This window comes from Sabethes cyaneus, chromosome 2, assembly GCF_943734655.1.
Source record: "Sabethes cyaneus chromosome 2, idSabCyanKW18_F2, whole genome shotgun sequence".
Classification (NCBI taxonomy): domain Eukaryota; kingdom Metazoa; phylum Arthropoda; class Insecta; order Diptera; family Culicidae; genus Sabethes; species Sabethes cyaneus.
Window position 1 is genome coordinate 124683115 of NC_071354.1, and position 23549 is coordinate 124706663.

Genomic DNA, 23549 nt, shown 5'->3' on the forward strand with positions numbered 1-23549 from the left:
GGATTGTTGATTTACCAGCGCTTTGATATCAAAATTTAAGGTGATTAACGCTTGGCAAGTGTTGCAGCAAGGCAGGATATATGACAGCGGATCTATAATTTTTTTTTCTCTTCTTCGTAACGAGCCGCGCTGAACCGAAACACCTACACATGCTGCATGAAAGCCACGATTGCAGCCAATGCAAACCCACAAAACTTCTTCAGTGGTTGAGTCTGATTGGCAAATTTCACAGATCATTGTCACTTCACTTCACTTGACTTCACAATCAAATTAATAAAGTTCAAATTTATTACGCAGGTCTGTGTTATCCAAACTTAAACCTTAAGCACGGTGAACGTTCGCGACGGTTATTAAAACAAACAAAATAAAACACGACAAACCGGGAGTGAATTTAAAATGCGACCGTACTGCTTGGCGACTCGAACTGTTGGCGCCACTCTGTATATAGTCACTCTAGCCGGCAATTAGAATTTCCATTGAATAAAGCGTTAGCCGTCACTCGGACCGAAACGTCAGAAAAAACGGTTACACCAGAGCTGCCACAAATACAGATATTTGTGCATGCATAAATTTGGGACCTATCAAATATTTCAGTTGCTGTGATTTCTGGCTCTACTAATGTTCCTGAATTTCAAAGTATTTCATAAACTATTTATGTTATTTAAAAGATTAGATCGAGAAAATAAAATACTCCGGAGAAAACGTGAGGGTCCCAAATTTATGCATGCACAAATATCTGTATTTATGGCAGCTCTGGGTTACACTGCAATCATATGCATTTGACGTTCGTTTCAAACCCCTAGGGGGGATTTTTTATCGGGTGGTGCTGAGATGTTGGCAACAAAAACATGGCACCCATCGCAAGCCCCTGGTAAAAACCGTAAAAACGGTAAAAACATTAAAACAAAAGCAAAAAATACTTCTCTTTTTCTCTTACACAAAAACAAACAAAATCAGCATTGAGCAACTTTGTAGTCGCGATTCGCGAATAGCAAATATTTCAAGAGTCGTTTAAGAGGATTTTTGTTTTCATTATCAGTATCGAGACTGCAAGTTGTGTCCATTACGTTAAATAATAATATAATATTCGTTATATTAGATAAAGTATGGCTGCAGCTGAAGATTTATGGCGTGAATGTGCTGCATGGCTTACTCGTTGTAAAGTAATTCCAGTCGATCATAAGGCAAACCAACCTGAATCTGAAATAAAGACGTTAGCTGTAATCTTACGCGATGGCGTTCTACTGTGTAATTTACTCAATTTTCTGGATTCTAGTCTTTTTGATACAAAGGATTTCAATAGAAAGCCTCAGATGGCACACGTAAGTATTATTGTTTAGCAAGTTTCGTAATTTTTAATTTTTATTTGCGTTGTCAGGATTGATGGTTTGTTATTGTGTTAAAAAGTATTTGCGTTGAATCAATGGTTGATCATTAACCACAATACCATAAAATTAAAAGAGGTTTGTGCGTTCTTGTTTGAATCGTATGTATATGGTTTGGCCACGAGTTGGCGTGTGTTAACTTGCCTTATTAGCTTAATATAATACTAAAACCTACTCTTACGGCTATAGTCGAAGTAGCAACACACCTTTCGACGGACTCTGGAGTTTTATTTGCTACTAAAAATGATAATGAAGTGCTGGTGTCACTTTGTTTGATGACATGAATTTATCGAATCTGATTCAAATGAATACGCAACGAAATTATCTGGGGCGAATTTTGCATTTAGTGTTTTGCACTTTGGGTGCCTTCCGTTGGTCGATCGTTAGCCATCCCGTTGCTTCCTGTCGGCCCTCGTTATCCAGTGCTTGTAATGGTGCAATCCAGTGGTGTCCAGGCATAGGCATGGTGCGGGCCAAATCAGATTGCCCATTAATGCCGCGGGCCGCAATAATCTCTGGTCAGTCCTGTGCATAACAAAATGTAAAATAGGCGACAACAAAAACCATTTTCTAGAAATCACCATAAGATTTAAACCGGAAAGCATTCAGATTCACAACATGCACTAGGCATAACGATTAAACTGAGAGACTCCAATGTCATGAAAAAAATTTCTCCTAAATCCACCATCTTTCAAATTAGTCCGCGGGCCGCACGAATCATCTCAAAGGGCCACATGCGGCCCGCGGGTGGCAGTTTGGCCATCACTGGTGCAATCTGTTTGTGACAATGGCACTGCTCCCGCTTTGGTTGATGAGACAAAACAAACTGAATTTTCCGATCCGCGATCGATTTTCCTGCGCTAGATCAGTACCTGCTTTCTATTGATAGGAGCAATTCACTAGAGTGTAATGATGTGGATGAGATGACTTTGCAGTTTTGCGATACTATTTCGCAGTGGTTGAGCTCGAATGTGCCTTTTGGGAAACGACATGCTACGCCTGCTTGGGGCACACCGCATCTGATACAATTGAAAAGGGACCGCAACCGGGCTCAACGTGCACATCGCAGATTGTAATCAGCGCAGTCTCAACGTGCCTGTAAACAGTCCAGTGATGAATATCGTCGCTTGAATGCCGCTCTGTAATTTGTAATTTATTATCACTAATATGACGAAAACCTGTCAGCTACTCAAGTCAAGGAAAGCACATTTATAAAACATGGTAAACAAATATTAAATAACAGATTAAAATTTATAAAAAAAAGTATAAAAATATTATCTCTAATTGAGGTGTTTTTTAAATAAGGCTAAGGATGGTAATTGCCTAACGGCCAAAGGTATGCTATTCCACATCGTTGTCCCGCTTATGAGCACGTTCCTTCCGCTGAAAGTTTAGTGATGTGGGAGGACCAATGACCTGGCCCGGTCGTTTATCCCTGGTTGAAGATGCTGTAGCAGGTAACTAGGTAGTTCACGTAGGTAGCCGCGACGTAGAAAGCAGCAGACTGTGTGAGTGTTCCGGAACTGAGGAATCACCCAACGCGTAGAGCTATATAGGATTAGGTCTTACGTCTTACCTCGCTGACTGTCCGTTGGAAAAAGAGGCCGATTGAACGGGTGTACTTCCCAGCATGCTGTGCAGCGCATGCTGTGATCCGCGGATTTTCGTGTCGGAGTTACTTTAATGCAGTAACTGCGCGCATACAGTATGCACCCCTTTGTTGGTACATATATTGTCACACAGCTACGGCAGTATTATTGGTTTATCTTTGTGATACCACACATCCCCCTTCCACTTGAAAAAAAATATTGTGCAACTCCAATAAAATCCGCAATGGCATCTGAAACTTATAACAACTTTACTGAAGCTTCTTGAACACGACTTATTTGAATATCTCGTTTACGTTTTCAATCTTCCAAACAAGCCTTTTTACACAGAGAACAGACTACCAGGTAATTGACAAAAAGTGTGTAAAACGTTTTTTTATGTAATCTACGAGTAATCCTTCAATAGAGCACCCCTCGAGCAGTAAGTGGCAAACTAATGTCGAATTTGTTTATTCAATCCGGGTTGAAACTGGATGAATTTTATCTGTCAGATAGGAGCAAATGAACACAAAAAGTTCATCCATTTCCAATCCGGATTGAATAAACAAATTCGACATAAATCTTGATGTCGCTGCCATCGCTACTATGTAACTCCAGCACAAAGAAATATTGATAAAGGTAGGGTCTTTTTCTAATTCCCGTCGTAATAAGGAAAGCCATTCTAATTTTCATCATTTGCTGGATGGATTTAGTGAATACTCCAAAAGTTCTTGTACTGATTTGACTAAAACACACTTACCTTCCGATCCGTGAACTTTGAAATCACTGAAAAGCGACTATTAAAACATATTATTGAAATGACGCAACTGACTTTATTTCTTAAATTCGTCGTACCGTTTTAAAATCCGTCCAACAAAATTTTTCATCGTCCGAACTAAAAATCACAACAATGTTTACGAAGCTAACGCGCATGTATTTGTGTAGGACGGCATGACAAATGTTATTCTACAAAATTTCTGCAGGTCAGGTAAGTTTTTCTGGCTGCAGAATAACGACAATGCCTTGCGTGAGTTATTTTCATTTACGAATGACGGAAATTAGCACGATTAGTCGACATTGTCTTCTTCGTCGCACGAAAAAACGTAGGAAATTTGGCTGGTAGGACTTCTTTAATGATAAAAAGCATTTAAATAGATCTCAGCTCACTTTGATTGATTGCGCATGATAGACAACTAACTAAAATATTAGGGAATAACTAGTTTTGCATTGTGTGTCATAAAAATGCTGATATTTTTAATAATTTGTGTTGGATAGGACGGGAATAGGCAATTACGACGATGTAGCAACATACCCTACATGGATATTTATTTTTTTTTTTTTGGTGCGTTTGGCAAACCATTTCTGGAGGGCGCTACCGACAGATTTTACACACAAAAAATCGATTACTTCCTTCGAGCCTGTTAATCTGTTCTGTATACTTCTTATTCCGTTATGTGTTTTATTTATGATAAACTTAACCAATCATAATCAGTTTCTATTTATACGATTTATTCACTAAAATAGTCGAAAAGTACTATGCAGCTATTTCCAGTGGGATACATTTTATATACGTTATGATATCCATACTAATCAATTAAAAACAAATGAAAGTTATTTTTACAATGTATCATGCCTCTAAAACATTTGATTTGTTACGCTATTTTCAAATATTAGCATGAAGTATTCCACCCGCACACATAAAAAGTTTTTTTTTCACATTAGCTGCACACAAAATTTGCCGAGATTTGGACAGCGGGAGCGACGTCCTAATCCACGTGGTCTACCATCATTTGTTTCTCGTTGCCTCTTGGGTTGTATTCGACTGTCTTCCGGTGAGTCGAACCTGCTTTTTCGTTTGAATCGATCGGTGGATAGGCGCTGCTGGTTCTGTATTACTGCGAATGCCTCCGATGTTTCGACTTCTGCAGATCCAGCCGTATACGCCTCCTCTCGAGTTGCTGATTGCACTATGAAGGTTGTTTCGTATCCGAGCATTCTCGCGTGTTTAGCTAAATCCTTATTTTGCATGCCTTTCAAGAGCTGCATATGAACAAACCGGTCTTCATCTACGCTGCTGTATCTGCATAGGCGTACTTTTTCCATTAACCGTGCATGAAAAGCTATTGTTGGTTCATCTGGACGCTGCTTCAATTTGTGAAACGTTTCATGCTCAGCTGTAATGTCCACCATCGTTTGTAGGTAGGATTCAATGTTCTTTATAAATAAATCATAACAGTTCGGGTCTCGCAGACTTGGACGGAGTCTGGCAGCTCGAACTATTCCTTGAAGTTTTTCCCCCAGTGAAAGAAACAGGAGTTGAGAGCGTTTCACTGAATCGCTAACGTTGGAGATCGATGTAGCGATTTCAAACCGATCAATAAAACGGTTCCATTGTTCCCACATTTGATTCGCTGGGACATCGTTTGGAAAAGGTAGGATGTTCTGCCAACGCAATCCACTAGTACTCGCTATAGGTCCTGCGGGTTCAGCTACGGTATTCCAACTGCGATCGTCCTCGTACGGTATCGAATTAGAGGTACCGTGTACCCCCGTTGGTATGACCTTCTTTAATCTGAACATTTTTAATCTGTACCCCGGTGATATGAATGCGTTCACATTAAAAACCAGTCAAGCGTCACACACAATTGACGTTAAAGTTGACCGGTAAATTAAAAAAAAGCAAAAAATCTTAATGCGTTTCCTCTTGCTTCGGAGCTTTGGCAATATAGCTCATACGCAACTTACCTCTCTCCAGCACTCAAAATAGACCATTTGAGTTGAAACTGCCGAGCCAATTTCGTCTTCTACAAATCAAACCTTTAGAATTCGCGCATGTTTGAAATGTTTTCAAAACGTTTGTTTTCGTCAAATCAAAACAACAAGTTCATAGGGTGCGCGTCTTGCGCGTATGTGAAAATGAATAGAGTTACTAAATATTCAGATTAAAAATGAACTCGCCCAATCTGAACGAGCTGTTTTTCATATTAGCGGGGGTTGAGTGTATTGAGGGGTTGACCCGAACCTAACTTTTCCACCAACTGGTTCAGGTATCAGGTATCAGCATTTGTGGCTCGAGCAGCACGTTCTTCGCGATTGTATGGAAGATTTGTACCTTGCCCATCTTGCCCGTGTCATCATTTACCTGATGAGGACGGGAAAGGAAAACAGAGGGAATAGGAGGGGGTGGATAAGGGAATTTGACAACACAAACACACATACCAAGTAATTTCTGCACCCCCAAGGGGGTGCGTAATCCTTGGTAGTTAACTTATCAATAGTATACCCCCTAGGAGGTGTACACATGATAAATAGGAGCTTATAGCTTTATACCGCTGGCGGTAGGAAACATCAAAATGTCACGCAATTTCAGTTTCCTGAAATCCGATTCATTTAAGATGTAGCATTTAAGGAATCCGCTATGCTAGAATCCTACAAGATACGTGGCATATACAATGCCTTTATATCGCCGTTTGCAGTTATAAAAAGGATTGGAAAATGATCGAGCATTCTATTTGAAAACTTGACCATTTTCAAACCCGTTTTTAACCCTGTTGACGAAATTTTCCGAAAACTGCAGTTAAACCGGAATACTCAACAAACCATGTCACCCAAAATCTCAATGCCCTGCCCGTTGAAAGTTGGCACAAAGGAGTTTGAAGAAACGGTAAATAGAGACACATAGAGGTCGCTCCAAAGAGCATCTATTTAAAATACTGTAGAAGGTAAACGTTGAAGAGCGCGTTGCCTGTTTAACTAGTGCTACGAGGTCACAATCGCAGCAAAAGCCTGTATTAGAATAAAATTATTATATATAATATTTTATACTAACTCTATGATTGACCACATTTGCACTGTACTCGTATTTTCATACTTGTGTAAGTGTAAAAAGAGTTCATCATGAAAAAGAAAAAAACCCTTAGACCGATTTTTCTACTAGATGAATAATCTCGGTATACCGCCCGCTCGCCCAATCTGAACGAGCTGTTTTTCATATTAGCGGGGGTTGAGTGTATTGAGGGGTTGACCCGAACCTAACTTTTCCACCAACTGGTTCAACATGCTTTCCATTTTCTCCATTCTGCGAAGGTACTCCCGGTTTTCGTTTCGAAGGGCTGATACATTGTTAAGGTTTTCGTCTTTCGCTTCTTCCTGATCACCAACGTTATCCTCAATTACCTTGTCGAAACTTATCTCTGAGAAACGTGGATCGCTATCACAGACATCTAAATCGCTGGTTGCCTCATCAGATCCACTGCAAGGAACATCTGAGTCGCTGTGGAGCTCTGGTGCACGTACATATTTCCCGTCGCTTGACATTTTCGATTTTGGATTTGACAACACTCGAATTGATAATCCTGTAGAAAACAGTTGAGAGGAATAAAAGCTGCTTATATTGCCCCTAGTCGATCTTAAACAAAGCGTTTTTTTTGTAGCTTCTGACAGCAAGTCCCAGGCGGTTATCCCGGGCCGCTTTCGATATCCAAATGCGGTCATCCCGAACCGTTTCCTTTAGAAACTACGCACGCGGTCATCCCGAGCCGCTCTCAAATTAAAATACGCTCATTCCGATTTGCATCCGATGGCAAACCAAATAGGTGATCATCCCGAAATTGAATTGCGGCCATCCCGAACCACTTCAAATACCAAACAAAGCGCACCCGCTTTGTTTCCAATTGTCAAATAAGCATGCGGTCATCCCGAGCCGCTACTGATTTCAATCCCAGCAGGCGGTCATCCCGAACCGCTTCCGATTACTAAATAAGTATGCGGTCATCCCGAACCGCTCTAAGACCAAAATACCAACAAATACGAACTGCGGTCATCCTGAGCCGCTCCCGATATCGAATTGCGGCCATCCCGAACCAGTTCAAATACCAAACAAAGCGCACCCGCTTTGTTTCCAATTGTCAAATAAGCATGCGGTCATCCCGATCCGCTGCTGATTTCAATCCCAGCAGGCGGTCATCCCGAGCCGCAACTGATTTCAATCCCAGCAGGCGGTCATCCCGAACCGCTTCCGATTACTAAATAAGTATGCGGTCATCCCGAACCGCTCTAAGACCAAAATACCAACAAATACGAACTGCGGACTACCTAGTGATGGTAAGGATACGTCAAAAACTATCTGTTGTGAACAACATACGATACCGCCGCCCGCCACGGTATAATCTAGCGCGACTGAAGCAACCAGAGGTCGCCGAAAACTACGCGTTATCTCGAAACCGCGCTGCCGGAAGAGGGAGAGCTGGATGAAGCCCCTCTTGAAGACTGTTGGAATGCCGTGAAAACAGCCATTAACAGCGTAGCGGAGAACGTCCTAGGCAGTGTGGCACCGAATCGACGTAACGAATGGTTTGACGAGGAATGCCTGCAGATATTGGATGAGAAGAACGCAGCGCGGGTACAAATGATGCGTAGAGCCACCCGTCAGAATGTGGCGCGATACAAACAGAAGCGGAGGCAGCAAACCCGACTCTTTAAGGAAAAGAAGCGCCACCAAGAGGAGAAGGAGTGCGAAAAACTCGAACAGCTGTACCGCTTTCACGACTCACGGAAGTTCTATCAGAGACTCAACGGATCTCGCAAAGGCTTCGTGCCGCGGGCCGAAATGTGCAGAGATAAAGATGGAGGTATCTTGACTGATGACCGTGCGGTGGTCGAAAGGTGGAAGCAGCACTACGATGAACACCTGAATGGCGTGCAGGCGAAAGACCATGATAGCGGAGGAAGTGACCACATTGGTGCAGCAAGCGACGAAGATGTGCCACCCCCATCGATAAGGGAAGTTAAAGAAGCCATCCAGCGGCTGAAGAACAACAAAGCAGCGGGAAAGGATGGCATTGGAGCGGAACTTGTTAAAATGGGCCCGGACAAGTTGGCCGGCTGTCTGCATCAATTGATTGTCTAGATTTGGGATACGGAACGACTACCGGAGGAGTGGAAAGACGGGGTTATCTGCCCTATCTACAAGAAAGGTGATAAGCTGGATTGTGAGAACTACCGAGCCATCACTATCCTGAATGCCGCCTACAAAGTGCTGTCCCAAGTCCTCTTTCATCGACTATCGCCAATAGCCAATAGATTTGTGGGAAGTTACCAGGCCGGCTTCATGGAGGGTCGGTCTACAACAGACCAAATCTTCACCCTGCGGCAGATCCTCCTAAAGTGCCGCGAATTCCGAGTCCCCACGCACATCCTGTTCATCGATTTCAAAGCCGCATATGATAGCGTAAACCGACAAGAGCTATTGAAAATTTTGGACGAAAACGGCTTTCCGGGTAAGCTTACTAGACTTATCATGGCTACGATGGATGGGATCCAGTGCTGTGTGAGAATCTCGGGTGGATTGTCGGACCCATTCGAATCTCGCAGGGGACTTCGACAAGGAGATGGTCTTTCCTGCCTGCTATTCAACATTGCGCTTGAAGGTGTTATAAGGCGAGCGGCGATCGAAATGCGGGGCACGATTTTCAATAAATCCAGTCAATTTATCTGCTTTGCTGACGACGTGGATGCTGTCGGCAGAACATTTGAGGCGGTGGAAGATCAGTACACCAGACTGAAACGCGAAGCAGAGAAGATTGGATTGCAGATAAATACGTCTAAAACGAAGTATATGCTGGCGGGCGGGACCGAGCGCGACAGGGCTCGCTTGGGCAGCACCGTGGTAATCGACGGGGATGAGTTCGAGGTAGTCGACGAGTTCGTATACCTTGGCTCGCTGGCAACAGAGGACAACAATACCAGCCGTGAGATTAAAAGACGTATTATCAGCGGAAGTCGGGCCTACTACGGACTCCACAAACACTTGCGGTCGAACAATCTGAGCCCCCGTACAAAGTGCACACTGTACAAAACGCTAATTAGACCGGTTGTCCTCTACGGGCACGAAACGTGGACATTGCTAGACGAGGACCTACGAGCGCTCGGAGTTTTCGAACGGCGGGTGCTAAGAACCATCTTTGGCGGAGTGCAAGAGAACGGTGGTTGTTGGTACATATATTGTCACACGGCTGCGGCAGTATTATTGGTTTATCTTTGTGATACCACACAGACTCGTAGTCTTTTTTTTGGATTGTTTATGCAGGGAGAAAATCTTCATAGACAGCACCTTCGCGGTGCCGAATAGGATTCACATGGTGCCAACTTGCGCCTACCTACTAAAAACTATCCTGCTGCCCGTTCCTGAACCCCTCCCGGAACTACCGTTAGGTTTTACTTCAGGAGGGAGGACGTGCCGAAGCACTCCGACTTGTCCGTTGCGTGTGTGGGTTCACACAACACCCTTGCCCTTGCGTACCGCCACTACCCTTCACCTAGGGCCTGGGCTGCCCAATCAGCCCATTACTGACCCTAGCAAGCTATGTCAGGCCCTGTCGTTGCAAACGTTCTAGCCGTTGCAATTCCGTTAGCACCGACGTTACCGCCCTGTCGACGGCACCCCATGCGCGCTGCTCAGCGCACATTCTCTGCACAATGTTGTCGGCGTTGGTGTCTTCCTCAACGACCGCAAGCATCGCCCGCCGAGTGGACGTAAACCGCGGGCAGTGAAAAATCACATGCTCCGCCGTTTCGGCTACCGTGCAAACGGGGCAAAAGGGTGAATCTACCCGCCCGCGTGTATGTAGATACTTCTTGAAGCATCCATGACCCGACAGAAACTGGGTAAGGAAAAAGTTTACCTCACCATGACCTCTGCCGATCCAGGACGATATGTTCTGGATCAGCCTATGGGTCCACCTACCATGGTCGGTGCGATCCCATTCCGCCTGCCAACGCCTGATAGAGTCCAGCCTAACGCTGTCCCTAGCGCCCCTAACGTTCCTCTGCCTATGGCACTCGATATCCTCACCTAGGAGTATGCATATTGGAATCATGGCTGCAATAACCCCGATCGCGTCCAACGATATGGTGCGGTAGCCGCACGCAACGCGCAATGCTAACAGCCTGAACACCTTGTTCAGACATGCCTGATTGCGCTTACTCTCCAAAGCCGGGGCCCACGCCGGTGCACCATATCGTAGCACCGACATGGCAACGCTGGCCATCAGGCGTCTCTTACTGCTGCTAGGACCGTAGCCGTTCGGCATGATCTTAGACAGCGCAGTGACCGCCGTTGACGCTTTATCACAAGCATAATCCACATGGCTGGTGAAGTTCAGCCTGTTGTCTGTCATGACACCCAGGTACTTCACACTTCGTTTGGAGACAATCACCTGTCCCCCCACGATTATTTTTGCCTCTAGGGCCGACTTTCGGTTGCTGACCATCACAGCTTCCGTCTTATGGTGGGCCAATCGCAGATTGACGCCCGCCATCCAACCCTCTATTATGCTTATGGCGTCTGATGCCAGCATTTCCACCTCCTCCAGAAACTCGCCTACCACTGTAAGGACGATATCATCGGCGAAGCCAGTGATATCGACCCCAATGGGTAGCTCGAGCCTCAGCACCCCATCGTACATAGCATTCCAAAGCGTGGGGCCGAGAATCGAACCCTGTGGAACACCCGCTGTCACTCTGTACCTCTTCGCCCCGTCCGCCGTGTCGTACACTAGCGTTCGGTTCTCGAAGTAACTCTTAAGCAACCTGCATAGATGATCCGGTACCCTCATCCTATGCAACGCTAACGCAATTGCACCCCAGTTAGCGCTGTTAAAGGCGTTTTTGACATCGATTGTGACTATGGCACAATACCTGTCGCCTCGCCTTTTCCGTTTCATAGGCTTCTCGGCCCTCTCCACTACGGACTTTATGGCATCTACAGTGGACTTCCCCTTACGGAAGCCAAACTGCGTGTTTGCCAGTCCGACATCACTTTCCGTCACAGGCGTTAGCCTGTTTAGGATTACCCGCTCTAGCAATTTGCCTAGCGTGTCCAGTAGGCAAATTGGCCTGTACGACGAGGGATCACCCGGCGGTTTCCCCGGCTTTGGCAGCAGTACCAATCTTTGGACTTTCCATTTGTCTGGAAATTCGCATACCTCTAGGCAACTCTGAAGCGTCTCTCTAAACATATCGGGATATGCTTGGATCACCGCTTTGAGTGCCTCGTTCGGAATCCCGTCAGGACCGGGCGCTTTCTTCGTTTTTAGACCCCTGGCAATTGCGATGAGTTCCTCATTCGTGACCGGATTGAGGACATCATTCGATTGACCGTACGGGGTCGGAGGCCACCAAACTGGATCGTGTTGCGGAAAGAGCCCTTCCACGATGACTTTCAGCTTTTAAGGGCAGGTTTCCTGCGGCGCAGATGTACCCTTCATCTTTTTCATTACCACCTGGTATGCACCACCCCAGGGGTTTGAATCCGCATCGCGACATAGCTCCTGGAAACAGGATTTCTTGCTACGCCTAACCTCCTTCTTAAGCGCCGACCTTGCCGCTCTAAGATCAACTCCCCGAGCTTCAGCATCTGCATCGGTCCGGGCCCTCTGCACTAGCCTTCTCGCTCTGTGGCACCTGGAACGGAGCTGGGCAATGGTATCACTCCACCAGTATACCGAGCGACGACCGTTCATTGGCTGCCCCGTCCTAGGCATAGTGGTATCACATGCCCGTACTAGGACGTTGGTCAGCTCACGAGCACTCAGGTTCGAGCGGGTGCTCTCTGCACTGAGTGCTTCAACGAACAGGTCTTTGTCGAAGGACTTCACTTTCCACCTCCTCCCTGTCAACTTCACCCCGCGTGGCCGTAGCGCCCGTCGTTCAATCGTGTACCGTATAGCTTGGTGGTCGCTATGCGTGTACTCATCTGACACCCTCCAGCCCATGTTGGCAAGCAACGTTGGGCTGCAGAAGGTGATGTCGATGATCGATTGTTGTACCCCCCTACAAAAGGTACTGACGGATCCCACGTTAGCCAGACTTACATCTAGCTTGGACAGAGCTTCCAGCAAGCTTTGCCCCTCGGAGTAGTGCACCTGCTACCCCATTCGACAGCCCAAGCATTGAAGTCTCCTCCAATGACAACGGGCTTGCGGCCCGTGAGTTCGTCGGTGAGCACGTCTAACATCCGGTCAAACTGCTCCGGCGACCACCTAGGTGGAGCGTAGCAGCTACAGATGCAGACGCCATCGACCACCGCGATCACGAACCCCTCTTGGTCGGACGACACCACCTCCTGGATCGGGTATCTACCCATCACGGCGATCGCTGCCATCCGACCCTTGTCGATAACCCAGTTTGTGCCTCCACGGGGGACCCGAAAGGGATCCGCGATAATGGCAATATCGCACCCCGTTTCGGCTGCCGTTTGCCAAAGCAACTCCTGTGCCGTTTCACAGTGGTTTAGGTTAATCTGTATAACCTGCACCCTTATCGTTGCAATGCCCGCCTATAAGCCGCACACAGTGGGCCACCTGTGGCATGCTTATTTCCCGCATCGACTGTGCAGAGCAGGCACCTGGGGGGTTTGCTACATCCCCTGGCGAAGTGGCCATCTTCGCCGCACCGCCTGCACAGCTTGGACCGATCGGGGGCCTTACACTTGGCCGCCCGATGGCCAAAGCCCATACACCTGAAACAGCGTTCGATACGCCGTTTCGACACCAGTGTAACACTGACCATCCTACCTTAATTTTGCCAGACGCCAACATCTTGTTGGCGATTGTTTCTGGCACGTTTAAGGTCGCAGTTTGCATATCACCGTATGCCTTCCTCAACCGGATGTCTGCGGGTGCCACATCAACCTTGAGCTGATCCCGCAGAGCATCACTCAGGTCAACTGCCGTCATAATCTCGTCGAGGTTTCTACACTCGACCAGAACACGCTGCGACAGCGCCTTTACCTGGCCCGCTTCGCCCAGGGACTGCTCAACCAGTTTCTGGTAATTCGAACTCTGGACCGTGGGGTCCTTTTTTAGCTCGAAGAGCATTTCCCCTGCCTGGGTTCGGCGGGTCTTCACTACGTTGGCCCCAAGCTCCTGCAACTTGGGGTCCACCCTAACCTTGCGCAGTAGATCCGCGTACGACAGCTCACCTGTCAGCTTCACTACTAAGGCGTCGCCCTTATGGACGCGCCTTGGCTTTGGCTTTGCAGCCGCAGCCTCGCTCGGTTTCGGCCTCGGCGGTTTAGGCGGTTCACGCCTAACCACCTGCCATTCCTCCTCCCCGGTACCGGAAGCACCATCCGGGACCGCCTCCGCGCGTTCGCTGGTAGAGGCGCGAGCCGAAGTCCGCTGCCTCTTGGCTACCAGCGTAGGTCTATGGTCGGGCGTAGCCGCCTTGCGCTTGGCAAGCGGCGTACGCGCCTGACTAGGCATGGCCACAGCCTTAGCGGCTATGACCAGAGCTTCGGCGATTTCGCATCGCTGCAGAAGCTCTTAACTCTCCACCTCGGCAGCTATGACGGTAGAGCGGAGGCTCACCGCCAGCTTTTTAATGTCGAGGTGGACATTCGACCTAGAGTTGATGAACGAGTACAACTCGTCCACCAACCTTTTGGCTTCCTCCGGCTTGCAACTGGCTGGAGGAAGCCCAACTTCGCCCTCAAGAGGGTGCACCACGCCCTCCGTTGACATTTGCTTACCGCTGTCGCTCGGCCTCTTGGATGAGCTAGCAGCGGTGGCCACCTGCGTTCTAACTGGGGTGTTAGACTTTGGTGGAGTCAACTTCCTCTTCGGTATCGCCCCCGTTTTCGGGGGGCTTCCCTGTATGGGCTGTGCCCCCGATTTCGGCGGACTTCCCTTCTTGGGTCGCGCCCCCGATAACGGGGGGCTACCTGTCTTTGCTGTTGGTGACCTGGCCAACTTACTACTTTTGGCAAAGATATCATCTTTGCCACTAGTAGCACCCGTATTCGCTCCCTCTTTAAAGTTTAAAAATTTGTCCATTCGAAAGGGTCCCAACTCTAGGCCGCTATCTCCACTCGTAGTTGTGTAGTCGCCTTAACGATCCCATGGTGATCTATGCAAGCAGGGAGGCCATGGCTAGGGACACTCCCCCCTACCCTTCATGGGGGCAGGGATGTCAGCATCCGATCAGCGTTAGTCAGGAATGTATCATCTGAGCCTACACCACCGCACTTTGACGTGAGTGACGAGCTTTGAACGTACCTAGAGACCAGCCACGGTTTTAACGGGACGGAAGGCAGCTGTACCATTAGCCTACTCGCCGTTTCAGGAAGGTATCATCCTTCCTTACATAAGGTAGTAGAATAGCACAGCCGTCAGCCCTGTAGCGCCAAATCCAAACGTTTATTCCCGCCCGTCCAGTACACCGTAATTAGGATCTTCCTGGAACCGATCCTAATGTGCCCATGGCACTCCTGACCCGGCTTTTTTGCTTAAAGTCCTGAGCTCTAACAGGACGCTACTACGTCCGCAGCTGGCTCATAGGAATTGAGCCCCGCTCGCCTCTTTACACCACTGCGCCACGCTAACCGCAAACACTACGGCGCCCGCAGCTGGCTTATAGGAGTTGAGCCCCGCTCGCCTCTTTACACCACTACGCCACGCTACCCTCAGGCACAACGTGCCCCCCTTTCCCTGTTAGCACACAACTGAGGGTGCAACCAAAGACTGGTATTTGGTCGACCCTAGGCCCAGTTGCGTCCCGGCCGGTACCGCGTGGAGGTAGGGATAAGAGTTCCCGCTCCCATCTTAGTGGCTATACAGAGTCGCGCAAAGTCGAATGCGACTTTGTTCGGCGCCTTAACCTCGGTGGGTTAGGGCCTTAACCGGCCAGACTCGTAGTCTATAATTATCTAACAGGTCTCTTCCTAAAATCGTATGACGAACTTCCGCTGTGGTATCGCGGCGACGTAGGTTGTAGACGAAACGCACGACTGATTTGAAGCTTCGAAGAAGCTGCTGTTTCAGGTTCATTGTTAATCCTGGGAAGTACACTACATCACAGTAAGTGTATAAGGGCGCGATAACAGCTGGGGCCAGCTTTTTCCTAGTAGCTGTGGATAGCACACTCTGGAATCGACGAAACGTCCGGAGAGTATTATAAACTTTCTTCACGATATTATTAATTTGAGGGGTCCATTTCAGGTCTTTATCCATAATGAGCCCCAGATTAGTCACATTGTCTGAGAGCTGAATCGATTCTCCGCAGAAAATGATGTTATTTTGTGGACAAAAAACATTTTGCTTGCAATAATTGCTTGAGTTTTTTTTTTTTTTTTATTTATTTACTAACTAGTCTTCGATGGTATCGCACAGACAGTTCCTAATTCTAATACATACTTATTCTAAATTTAAAAGTCATTCTACTAATATTAAAATCATAAGAGTCAGACACTACATTGAATTCACGGCAACATACGTCAATAGGATTGTTCTGGCCAAATAGAGTGCGATGCATTGGAAGCCGAAAAAAGTCCGATTGACGGGTAAGCCTGGGTGGTACGTTGATTTGAAGCCGCTCCAGCAGCTCCGGGCAGTCAATATTGTTTCCAAGAAGATCAAAGACAAATAAACGTTGCAGCAACCTTCTCCTATTCGCCAGCGTGGGTAGCCGTATAAGAGCGCATCGATGTTCATACGGAGGCAATCGAATTGAATCATCCCAGGGTAGCGTTCGCAAGGCGTACCGAATGAAGAGTCGCTGGATTCGTTCAATCCGGTTGATCTGGACAGCATGGTAAGGTGCACATACTATCGCTCCGTACTCCAAAATACTACGTACTATCGCGCAGTAGAGTGACTTCAGACAGTAGACATCATCGAACTGCTGCGTATTTCTTTTGATGAAGCCTAGTAACGCATATGCTTTGGCAGTTGTAATTGCAACGTGCTGAGCGAAACATAGTTTGCTATCAAGGAGAATTCCTAAATCTTTTACAGAATCGACCCGGCTGATGCTGACTGTTTGCATTCTATAATCAAACAAAGTAGTCTGTCTGTTCCTGCAGAATGAGATCACATTGCATTTCTGTATATTAACTTCCATGCCATTCAATGTACACCAATTCAACAGCGAATCAATATCGGATTGTACAGCGCAGCAATCAACTGGCGATGCTACTACCCGGTAAAATTTTAGGTCGTCAGCGAACATCAACTTTGGAGATTTTATAGTGGAGCACAGATCGTTCACAAAAAGATTGAACAGCAGTGGGCCAAGGTGGCTTCCTTGGGGCAAACCTGATTTTATCTCAAAATGGAGGGAGCTAGTTCCATTAACTCGCACAAAGGCATCGCGGTCGGTAAGATACGACAGTATCCACCGTGTCAGCCACTCAGGAAATCCCAACCTTACCAGCTTCGTTACCATCAAAGAATGCGGCACCCTATCGAACGCTTTAGCAAGATCCACATAGACGGCATCGATCTGCTGACGCTTCTCAAGTGCATTCGTCAGCGTAGAAACATATGACATCAAGTTAGTAATCGTTGAGCGCTTTTTCACAAACCCATGCTGATATTCCGAGATCGTATGATGAACCTTTGGGTAAAGCGAATCGTGGATAAGGCTTTCGAAAACCTTCGGCAAGCAGCTTAGAATCGAAATACCACGATAGTTCTTGACGTCATGTGTACTCCCTGCTTTATGGACCGGTGTAATAGCGGCAGTCTTCCAAACACTCGGGAAAATTCCTTCCGACATTGATAAATTAAAAATAATCGTTGCCGGAATAGCGAGTGTCGCAGCACAGTTTTTGAAGAGAAGCGGTGGCAGTCTGTCCGGCCCAGCGCCTTTCGATACATCAATTGATTGCAACTTGAACATCACATCACTCCGAGAAAAGTTGAACAACGGCATATTTAAATTGTACAACGGTAAACTACTCAGATACGCTTCAGACGAAGGTGGTCGGTTATTACTTTGCACACTTCGAAAGAAGGATGAGAATAGGTTTGCTGACTCCAGAGGTGACTCCGCCGAGCTATCGTTGTAGTGCACACGTTGAGGGATTCCACCTTGCTGGTTCCGATTCTTTACATACGTCCAGAACGATGCGGGGTCATGCTTAATGTTGTCTTCCATGCGACGAATGTAACAGCTAAAACAATGCGCATGCAAAGAGTTATATTCGCTCTCTATGTCACGCAGCAAAGCTTTGTGTCTTTCATCTTTCCATCGAAAAAACTTTTTCCTTGCTTTACGGAGTCGATTTCGCAGACGCTGAAGCTGATTATTCCACCACGGCTTTTTATAACCACGCACACAAAATTTTTGCTTCACTGGCACAACATCCCTTAATATACCATATATGCGCTCATATAATCGTGATACAGCTTCATCAATATTGCCACCAGCAAGAAATTCATCCCAACGAGTATCCGCAATTAGATTGTTAAGTATGTCAAAATTGCATCGCTTAAAGTCAAAATCAAGTGGGTCCGCGCTATCAGAAATATTTATCTTCTCGTCAGCAAGTTCAAATATTATTACAAAGGGGCGATGGTGCTGGTCGATTGCAAGCAGCGGTAACGGTGGCTCCAACAATTCCACTCGACTGTTATCACTAATGAAGGCTAGATCGAGAAGCCTGCCATTGAAGTTAGTTATATTGTTTATTTGAAATAGCCCATTTGACAAAATTGATTCAACAATAACAACTTCTTGTACGGAGGAGGCATTAATCGGGAGCAAAGAATTTAAATTTTCATCATGTGCCCAACATAAGTGTGGAAGGTTGTAATCTCCAACCACCAATACTAGATTGCGATCACCGGCTAATTCATTCAGTTTTTGCACACACATTGCATGCCGCTCATATAGTGAAGGTTCACTATTAGGTGGTAGATAAACGCAACAGACAAGCACATCAAAATTCAGCAGTGAGACCCGAACAATTGTTTGCTCCAGCTGATCGGTGCCTTCAATACAAACAGCTGTGCTATGAAGCTCGCTACTCACAGCAATGAGCACTCCTCCGCCGCGCCTGTGCCGGCTGGTCCGTGCGTTTCTGTCGCATCGATAAATAGTATAATTGTTAGCAAGTTCAGAATTGTGGATATCGTCGTTCAACCAGGTTTCTGTCAAAGCGATGACGTCATAGTCACTTTGAGATAGGGCTAGCAATAAATCATTAGTTTTTGTACGTAACCCACGAACATTTTGTTGATAAAAGGTGAAACTTCGAAAACTGTTAGCGGAATTAATTTGACTTCGTCTATTTTGTATCAAAGTGCGGCTAACAGGAGATGGTGTACGATTGTGCAAAGATACTGACAGTCGTTCGTGGCTGGCGATAGAATTTTCTGTGCGGTGATAGGCGGACAGTGGCACTGTTGCATTATTGCGATTGATTTGTTCCTGGTGTCGGTAGGAAACGAAACGGAGCGCGTGTGTTCGAAGTGTGTTGGAAGTCAAATTCTCGGAAAGTAATTCCCTTCTGCCAAGTCGATTTAGATAGTGCTAATTCCTTCAAATGAATCTCAACGCCAGCTTTAAAAGATACAAATGTAAGCTCATCGAGAGATTTTCCCTTCGGTACCAGTTTAACAACTTGCACAGTCTTGTCAGTGTTCAGATTGTTTTTGACAAGTTTTTCGACCTGCTGTACTGTTGCCTGCGGATCGAAACCAGAAAGATACAGCCAGAAGAGTTGTTCTTTACGGGCAGCAGCCAACGGTATTGCATCATCTGGTTCAATGTCTTTGGTACCTTCATAAGTATTTTCACGCTGTGGCGGTTCATCCGGAATCAACAGACGGGGTCTTTTTCGCAGATTTAGTGTGTGTTGCGATCTTGGCAGTCTTGGTGTAGATGGCAGCGGCGTTCGCTCGAGTATAGTGTTTATTTTACTTGTGTTGAGGGCGACTTTTGTGGATTGGGAGATAATAAATTTTGTTTGGTCCAGACTTCGATAGCATTAAGGTCTTGATTTATGTCAACTAGCACCATTACAGTACATTGTTGTTTGTCGAGGTTGCTGTAAATGTTATGCGTTATTTCTGCAAGTGCGCTTGTAGTGCTATATCCGCGTCGAAAACCTGACTGATGTTCGGCTATCAAGTGTGGATTAGAGACGTCTAGATGATCGGCAATTTGTGTAAGCAAAATCTTCTCTAGAATCTTTGAGATCGCCGGAAGGACGCTAATGGGTCGAAAATCTTTGAGAGTAGTAGTATTATTCGATTTTGGAATTGGTGTTACAACCGCTTTTTTCCAAGATGATGGAAATACTTTACACGCGATGATGGCATTGAATATGTGTTTCAGTAATGGGAGAATGAACGGGCTCAACATTTTCACAAACGAAATTGGTAAATCATCGCTTCCGATAGCATTGGACGAAATCTCGGTCATTTTCTTGACCACTTCAGTAACACTGGTAGGCCGAAAGAGAAGTTCTTGAGGAATAACTATGCGTTGAGTTTCGATATGCGTTGAGGGCGGAATATTGCGTCTGTTTTGCAGCAATAGATGTCCTTCAGTAAAAAACTGGTTAAGTTAATCACCATCAAAATCGTTGGGGGATTTGTTCTTTGAATTTGTGTGTATTCCTTCTCTCTTCAGGTTGTTCCAAAGTTGTTTGGCTGGGAGATCGTGTGCAAAATTTCTGTCAGCATATTGCTTTTTAGCGTTAAAGATCAGCGATTTAACCCTATCGCGATTTTGTACATACTCCTGCCATTGCGGTGAGTTTCTGGAGCGGTTGGGATTTATTACATATAGCGTATAGGCGAGGTCTCTTACTGTTATAGTCTTTTCAATGTCTCGATTAATCCAAGGGGTACGCTTGTCCCGAACTTGAATAATTCTGCTCGGGGCGTGAGCTTCCAAAAGGGACTGCAATTTTGCTGTTGCAAGCTCAACTTTGCGGTTAACATCAACCGTGTCGTATATCTCTCGTAAATCAGTTGCTTGGAAGTCTGCTTGCAGTCGAACAGTATTAATGCTGAAACTGGTTCGTGGTATCCAAACACCGTTCGATGGAAAATTGGTTGTAATAACGTCGTATTCCGAAGAGATCTACCTGGTATGCGAAAATTCAACATTGAGAGCAGTTCGGGGGCATCAATTTCACTATTAATCAATTTCGCAATAAACAGTGACTGCTGAAGTTTCCGTCGTCGTTCTAGAGTATCTAAGCCCAATAACCGGCATCTATCAGGATACGGTGGCAAATTATTAGGATCTCGCCAAGGCAAATTTTTTAGCGCTAAACGAATAAACCGTTTCTGAACACGTTCAATCCTTAGACACCATGTAACTTGGTAAGGATGCCATACGATACACGCATTTTCCAAAATAGGACGAACGAAACCACAGTACAGCGACTTCCAACAATATGGGTCCAAAAAATCCTTCGCTATCCTGGCGACAAAACCTAACTGTCGTAATGCTTTCGATATGATTGTTGAACATTGTAAGTTGAACGACATTTTTGAGTCAAGCACAATTCCTAAACCTGTCACTTTTGTAACTCTAGTAACAGTAACGCCGTTGATATTATAGTCGAACAAAATTGGATGTACCTTGCGATGGAACGTGACCACTTGACATTTTTCCACACTGATAATTAATTTGTTTCGTTGACACCAATCAGCAAATGATATTAGCGAGTTTTGTAAGCGCCAGCAATCTTCCAGTGTGTGTACCATTACGTACAGATTCAGATCATCTGCATAAACCATTTTGAGACTTCCATTCAGAGCAGCATCGTTAAAAAGAAAATAAACAACAGTGATCCCAGATTGCTACCCTGTGGTACTCCAGAATTATTTGTAAAAGGTCGTGACATACAAGCACTCCAGCACACAAAATAGACCATTTTCGTCGAAACTGCCGAGACAATTTCCTCTTCTACAAACCGGACGTTTAGAATTCGCGCATGTTTGAAATATTTTCAAAACGTTTGTTTTCGTCAAATCAAAACCACAAGTTCATAGGGTGCGCGTATGTAAAAATGAAATGAAGAGTTACCAAATATTCAGATTAAAAATGACCTCGGCCAATCTGAACCAAGTGTTTTTCATATTAGCGGGGGTTGGGTATATATATATATATATATATATATTCGATATGCCAAGAGCCGCACTCTGCGCGGATGGATTGTACACCCTGCGCTGGGTCAGTTGAAACGGTGTGATTGAAAAAAAAACATTTTTACTGTTGCGTCGCCTGATCCGTACTAACTTAACATAGACCATATTAGTTGTTCAGTGCAGCGTGTATTTACTTTTTTAAAAGGGCAGAAAATTTGTAAATACAAAACAATTTTATTGCGTCAATTCCGCACAGAGTGTGGCAAACGGCAGCACCAAGTGCTGTTTGGATGATCACTCACCGGGCGATTTTCACCGAGTGCTGTCATGCGCTCCCACTCTGGTTTCGCTCGTACGCTGTGTGCATATTAGCTGTAGAGGTGTGTTGCCGAATCGCTCTGTGCGACAAGGCATAATATTATTATTTCTTATTATTATTTATATTATTATCTTCAACTTAGAGTTGTACAGACAATTTGTTTTAGTCTAATAGTTGTATCCTACGCTTATAAATAGTTTTGCTAATGTCGAAATCGTACACTTCACTAGTATCATTGAAGACACGGCAGCACATGGCCCAAGGTTCGTTGTACCCGTAGTTTGTACGATGAGAAGGCTGCCACAGAAGGGAATGACTCCGGAGTTGCCTTCGGGGGACACGGATGTTCACTTGGTTTAAAAGAGAGCTGCAATCAACATCTCCCTTTAGTAGTCCGAAAACAAAAAGTCTTTGCAATAATTTCCGTCTCGCAGCTAACGAATGCAGGTCGATCAGTTTACAGCGTCCCCCATAGGCTGGTAGATTTATAGGATCATCCCAGGGCAGAAAACGCAGAGCGTATCTCAGGAAATTTTTTTGGATAGCCTCTAATCTATTGATATGCACAGCATGGTATGGAGCCCATACAACAACAGCGTATTCCAGAATGCTGCGGACAAGTGCACAGTACAACGATTTAAGTGCGTATATATCCTGGAATGCTTTAGTGTTTCTTTTCACGAAACCTAGAATTGCGAAAGCCTTAGCTGTTATTGTAGAGATGTGATTATTGAACCTGGCTTTACAATCAATAGTAACGCCCAAATCCTTAGTAGCCTGTACTCGACTTAATGGTTTTGCCCGATAGTGTAATCGTTTTGCAGGGGGTCGCGTAGACGGCTAAAAGATATGACGCAACATTTCGTGACGTTAACTTCCATGCCGTTCAGAGTGCGCCATCGTGAGAGAGAATTAATATCGCCTTGAAGAGCGCACCCATCAAGTGCGGACTTAATTTCGCGGAATATCTTCAAGTCGTCTGCGAACATAAGTTTAGAACAGCTCAAACGACTGCACAGCTCGTTAACAAAAAGTAAAAATATCAAGGGTCCTAGATGACTGCCTTGAGGCACACCGGATGGCACCTCGAAACAAGCCGAATTAGTACCATTGATGCTGACAAAAGCAGAGCGTTTGGTAAGGTATGATTGGATCCACTGTGTTACCCAGGTTGGTAACCCCATACACCGCATTCTTTCTACTGCCAGTGCGTGTGGAACTTTGTCGAATGCCTTGCTGAAGTCGATGTATATCGCATCGACCTGTCTTCTTTTTTCAATGCTCGTGATCAGTGAGTTGACGAATACCATCAAATTCGTGGCTGTAGACCGTTTTCTCATAAAACCGTGTTGGTGTTCCGAAATTATTG

At 45.7% G+C, this 23549-nt stretch overlaps 1 protein-coding gene across 1 annotated transcript in view; it reads left to right on the forward strand.

The window, feature by feature from the left end:
- The first annotated feature begins 1013 nt into the window (after positions 1 to 1013).
- Positions 1014 to 23549, forward strand: part of LOC128738091 (protein vav) — a 388215-nt gene continuing 365679 nt past the window's right edge. Inside the window, exon 1 of the mRNA XM_053832936.1 lies at positions 1014 to 1322. Within this exon, the coding sequence (XP_053688911.1) occupies positions 1107 to 1322 (216 nt within the window). The 5' untranslated portion in view covers positions 1014 to 1106. The remainder of the gene's footprint in view (positions 1323 to 23549) is intronic.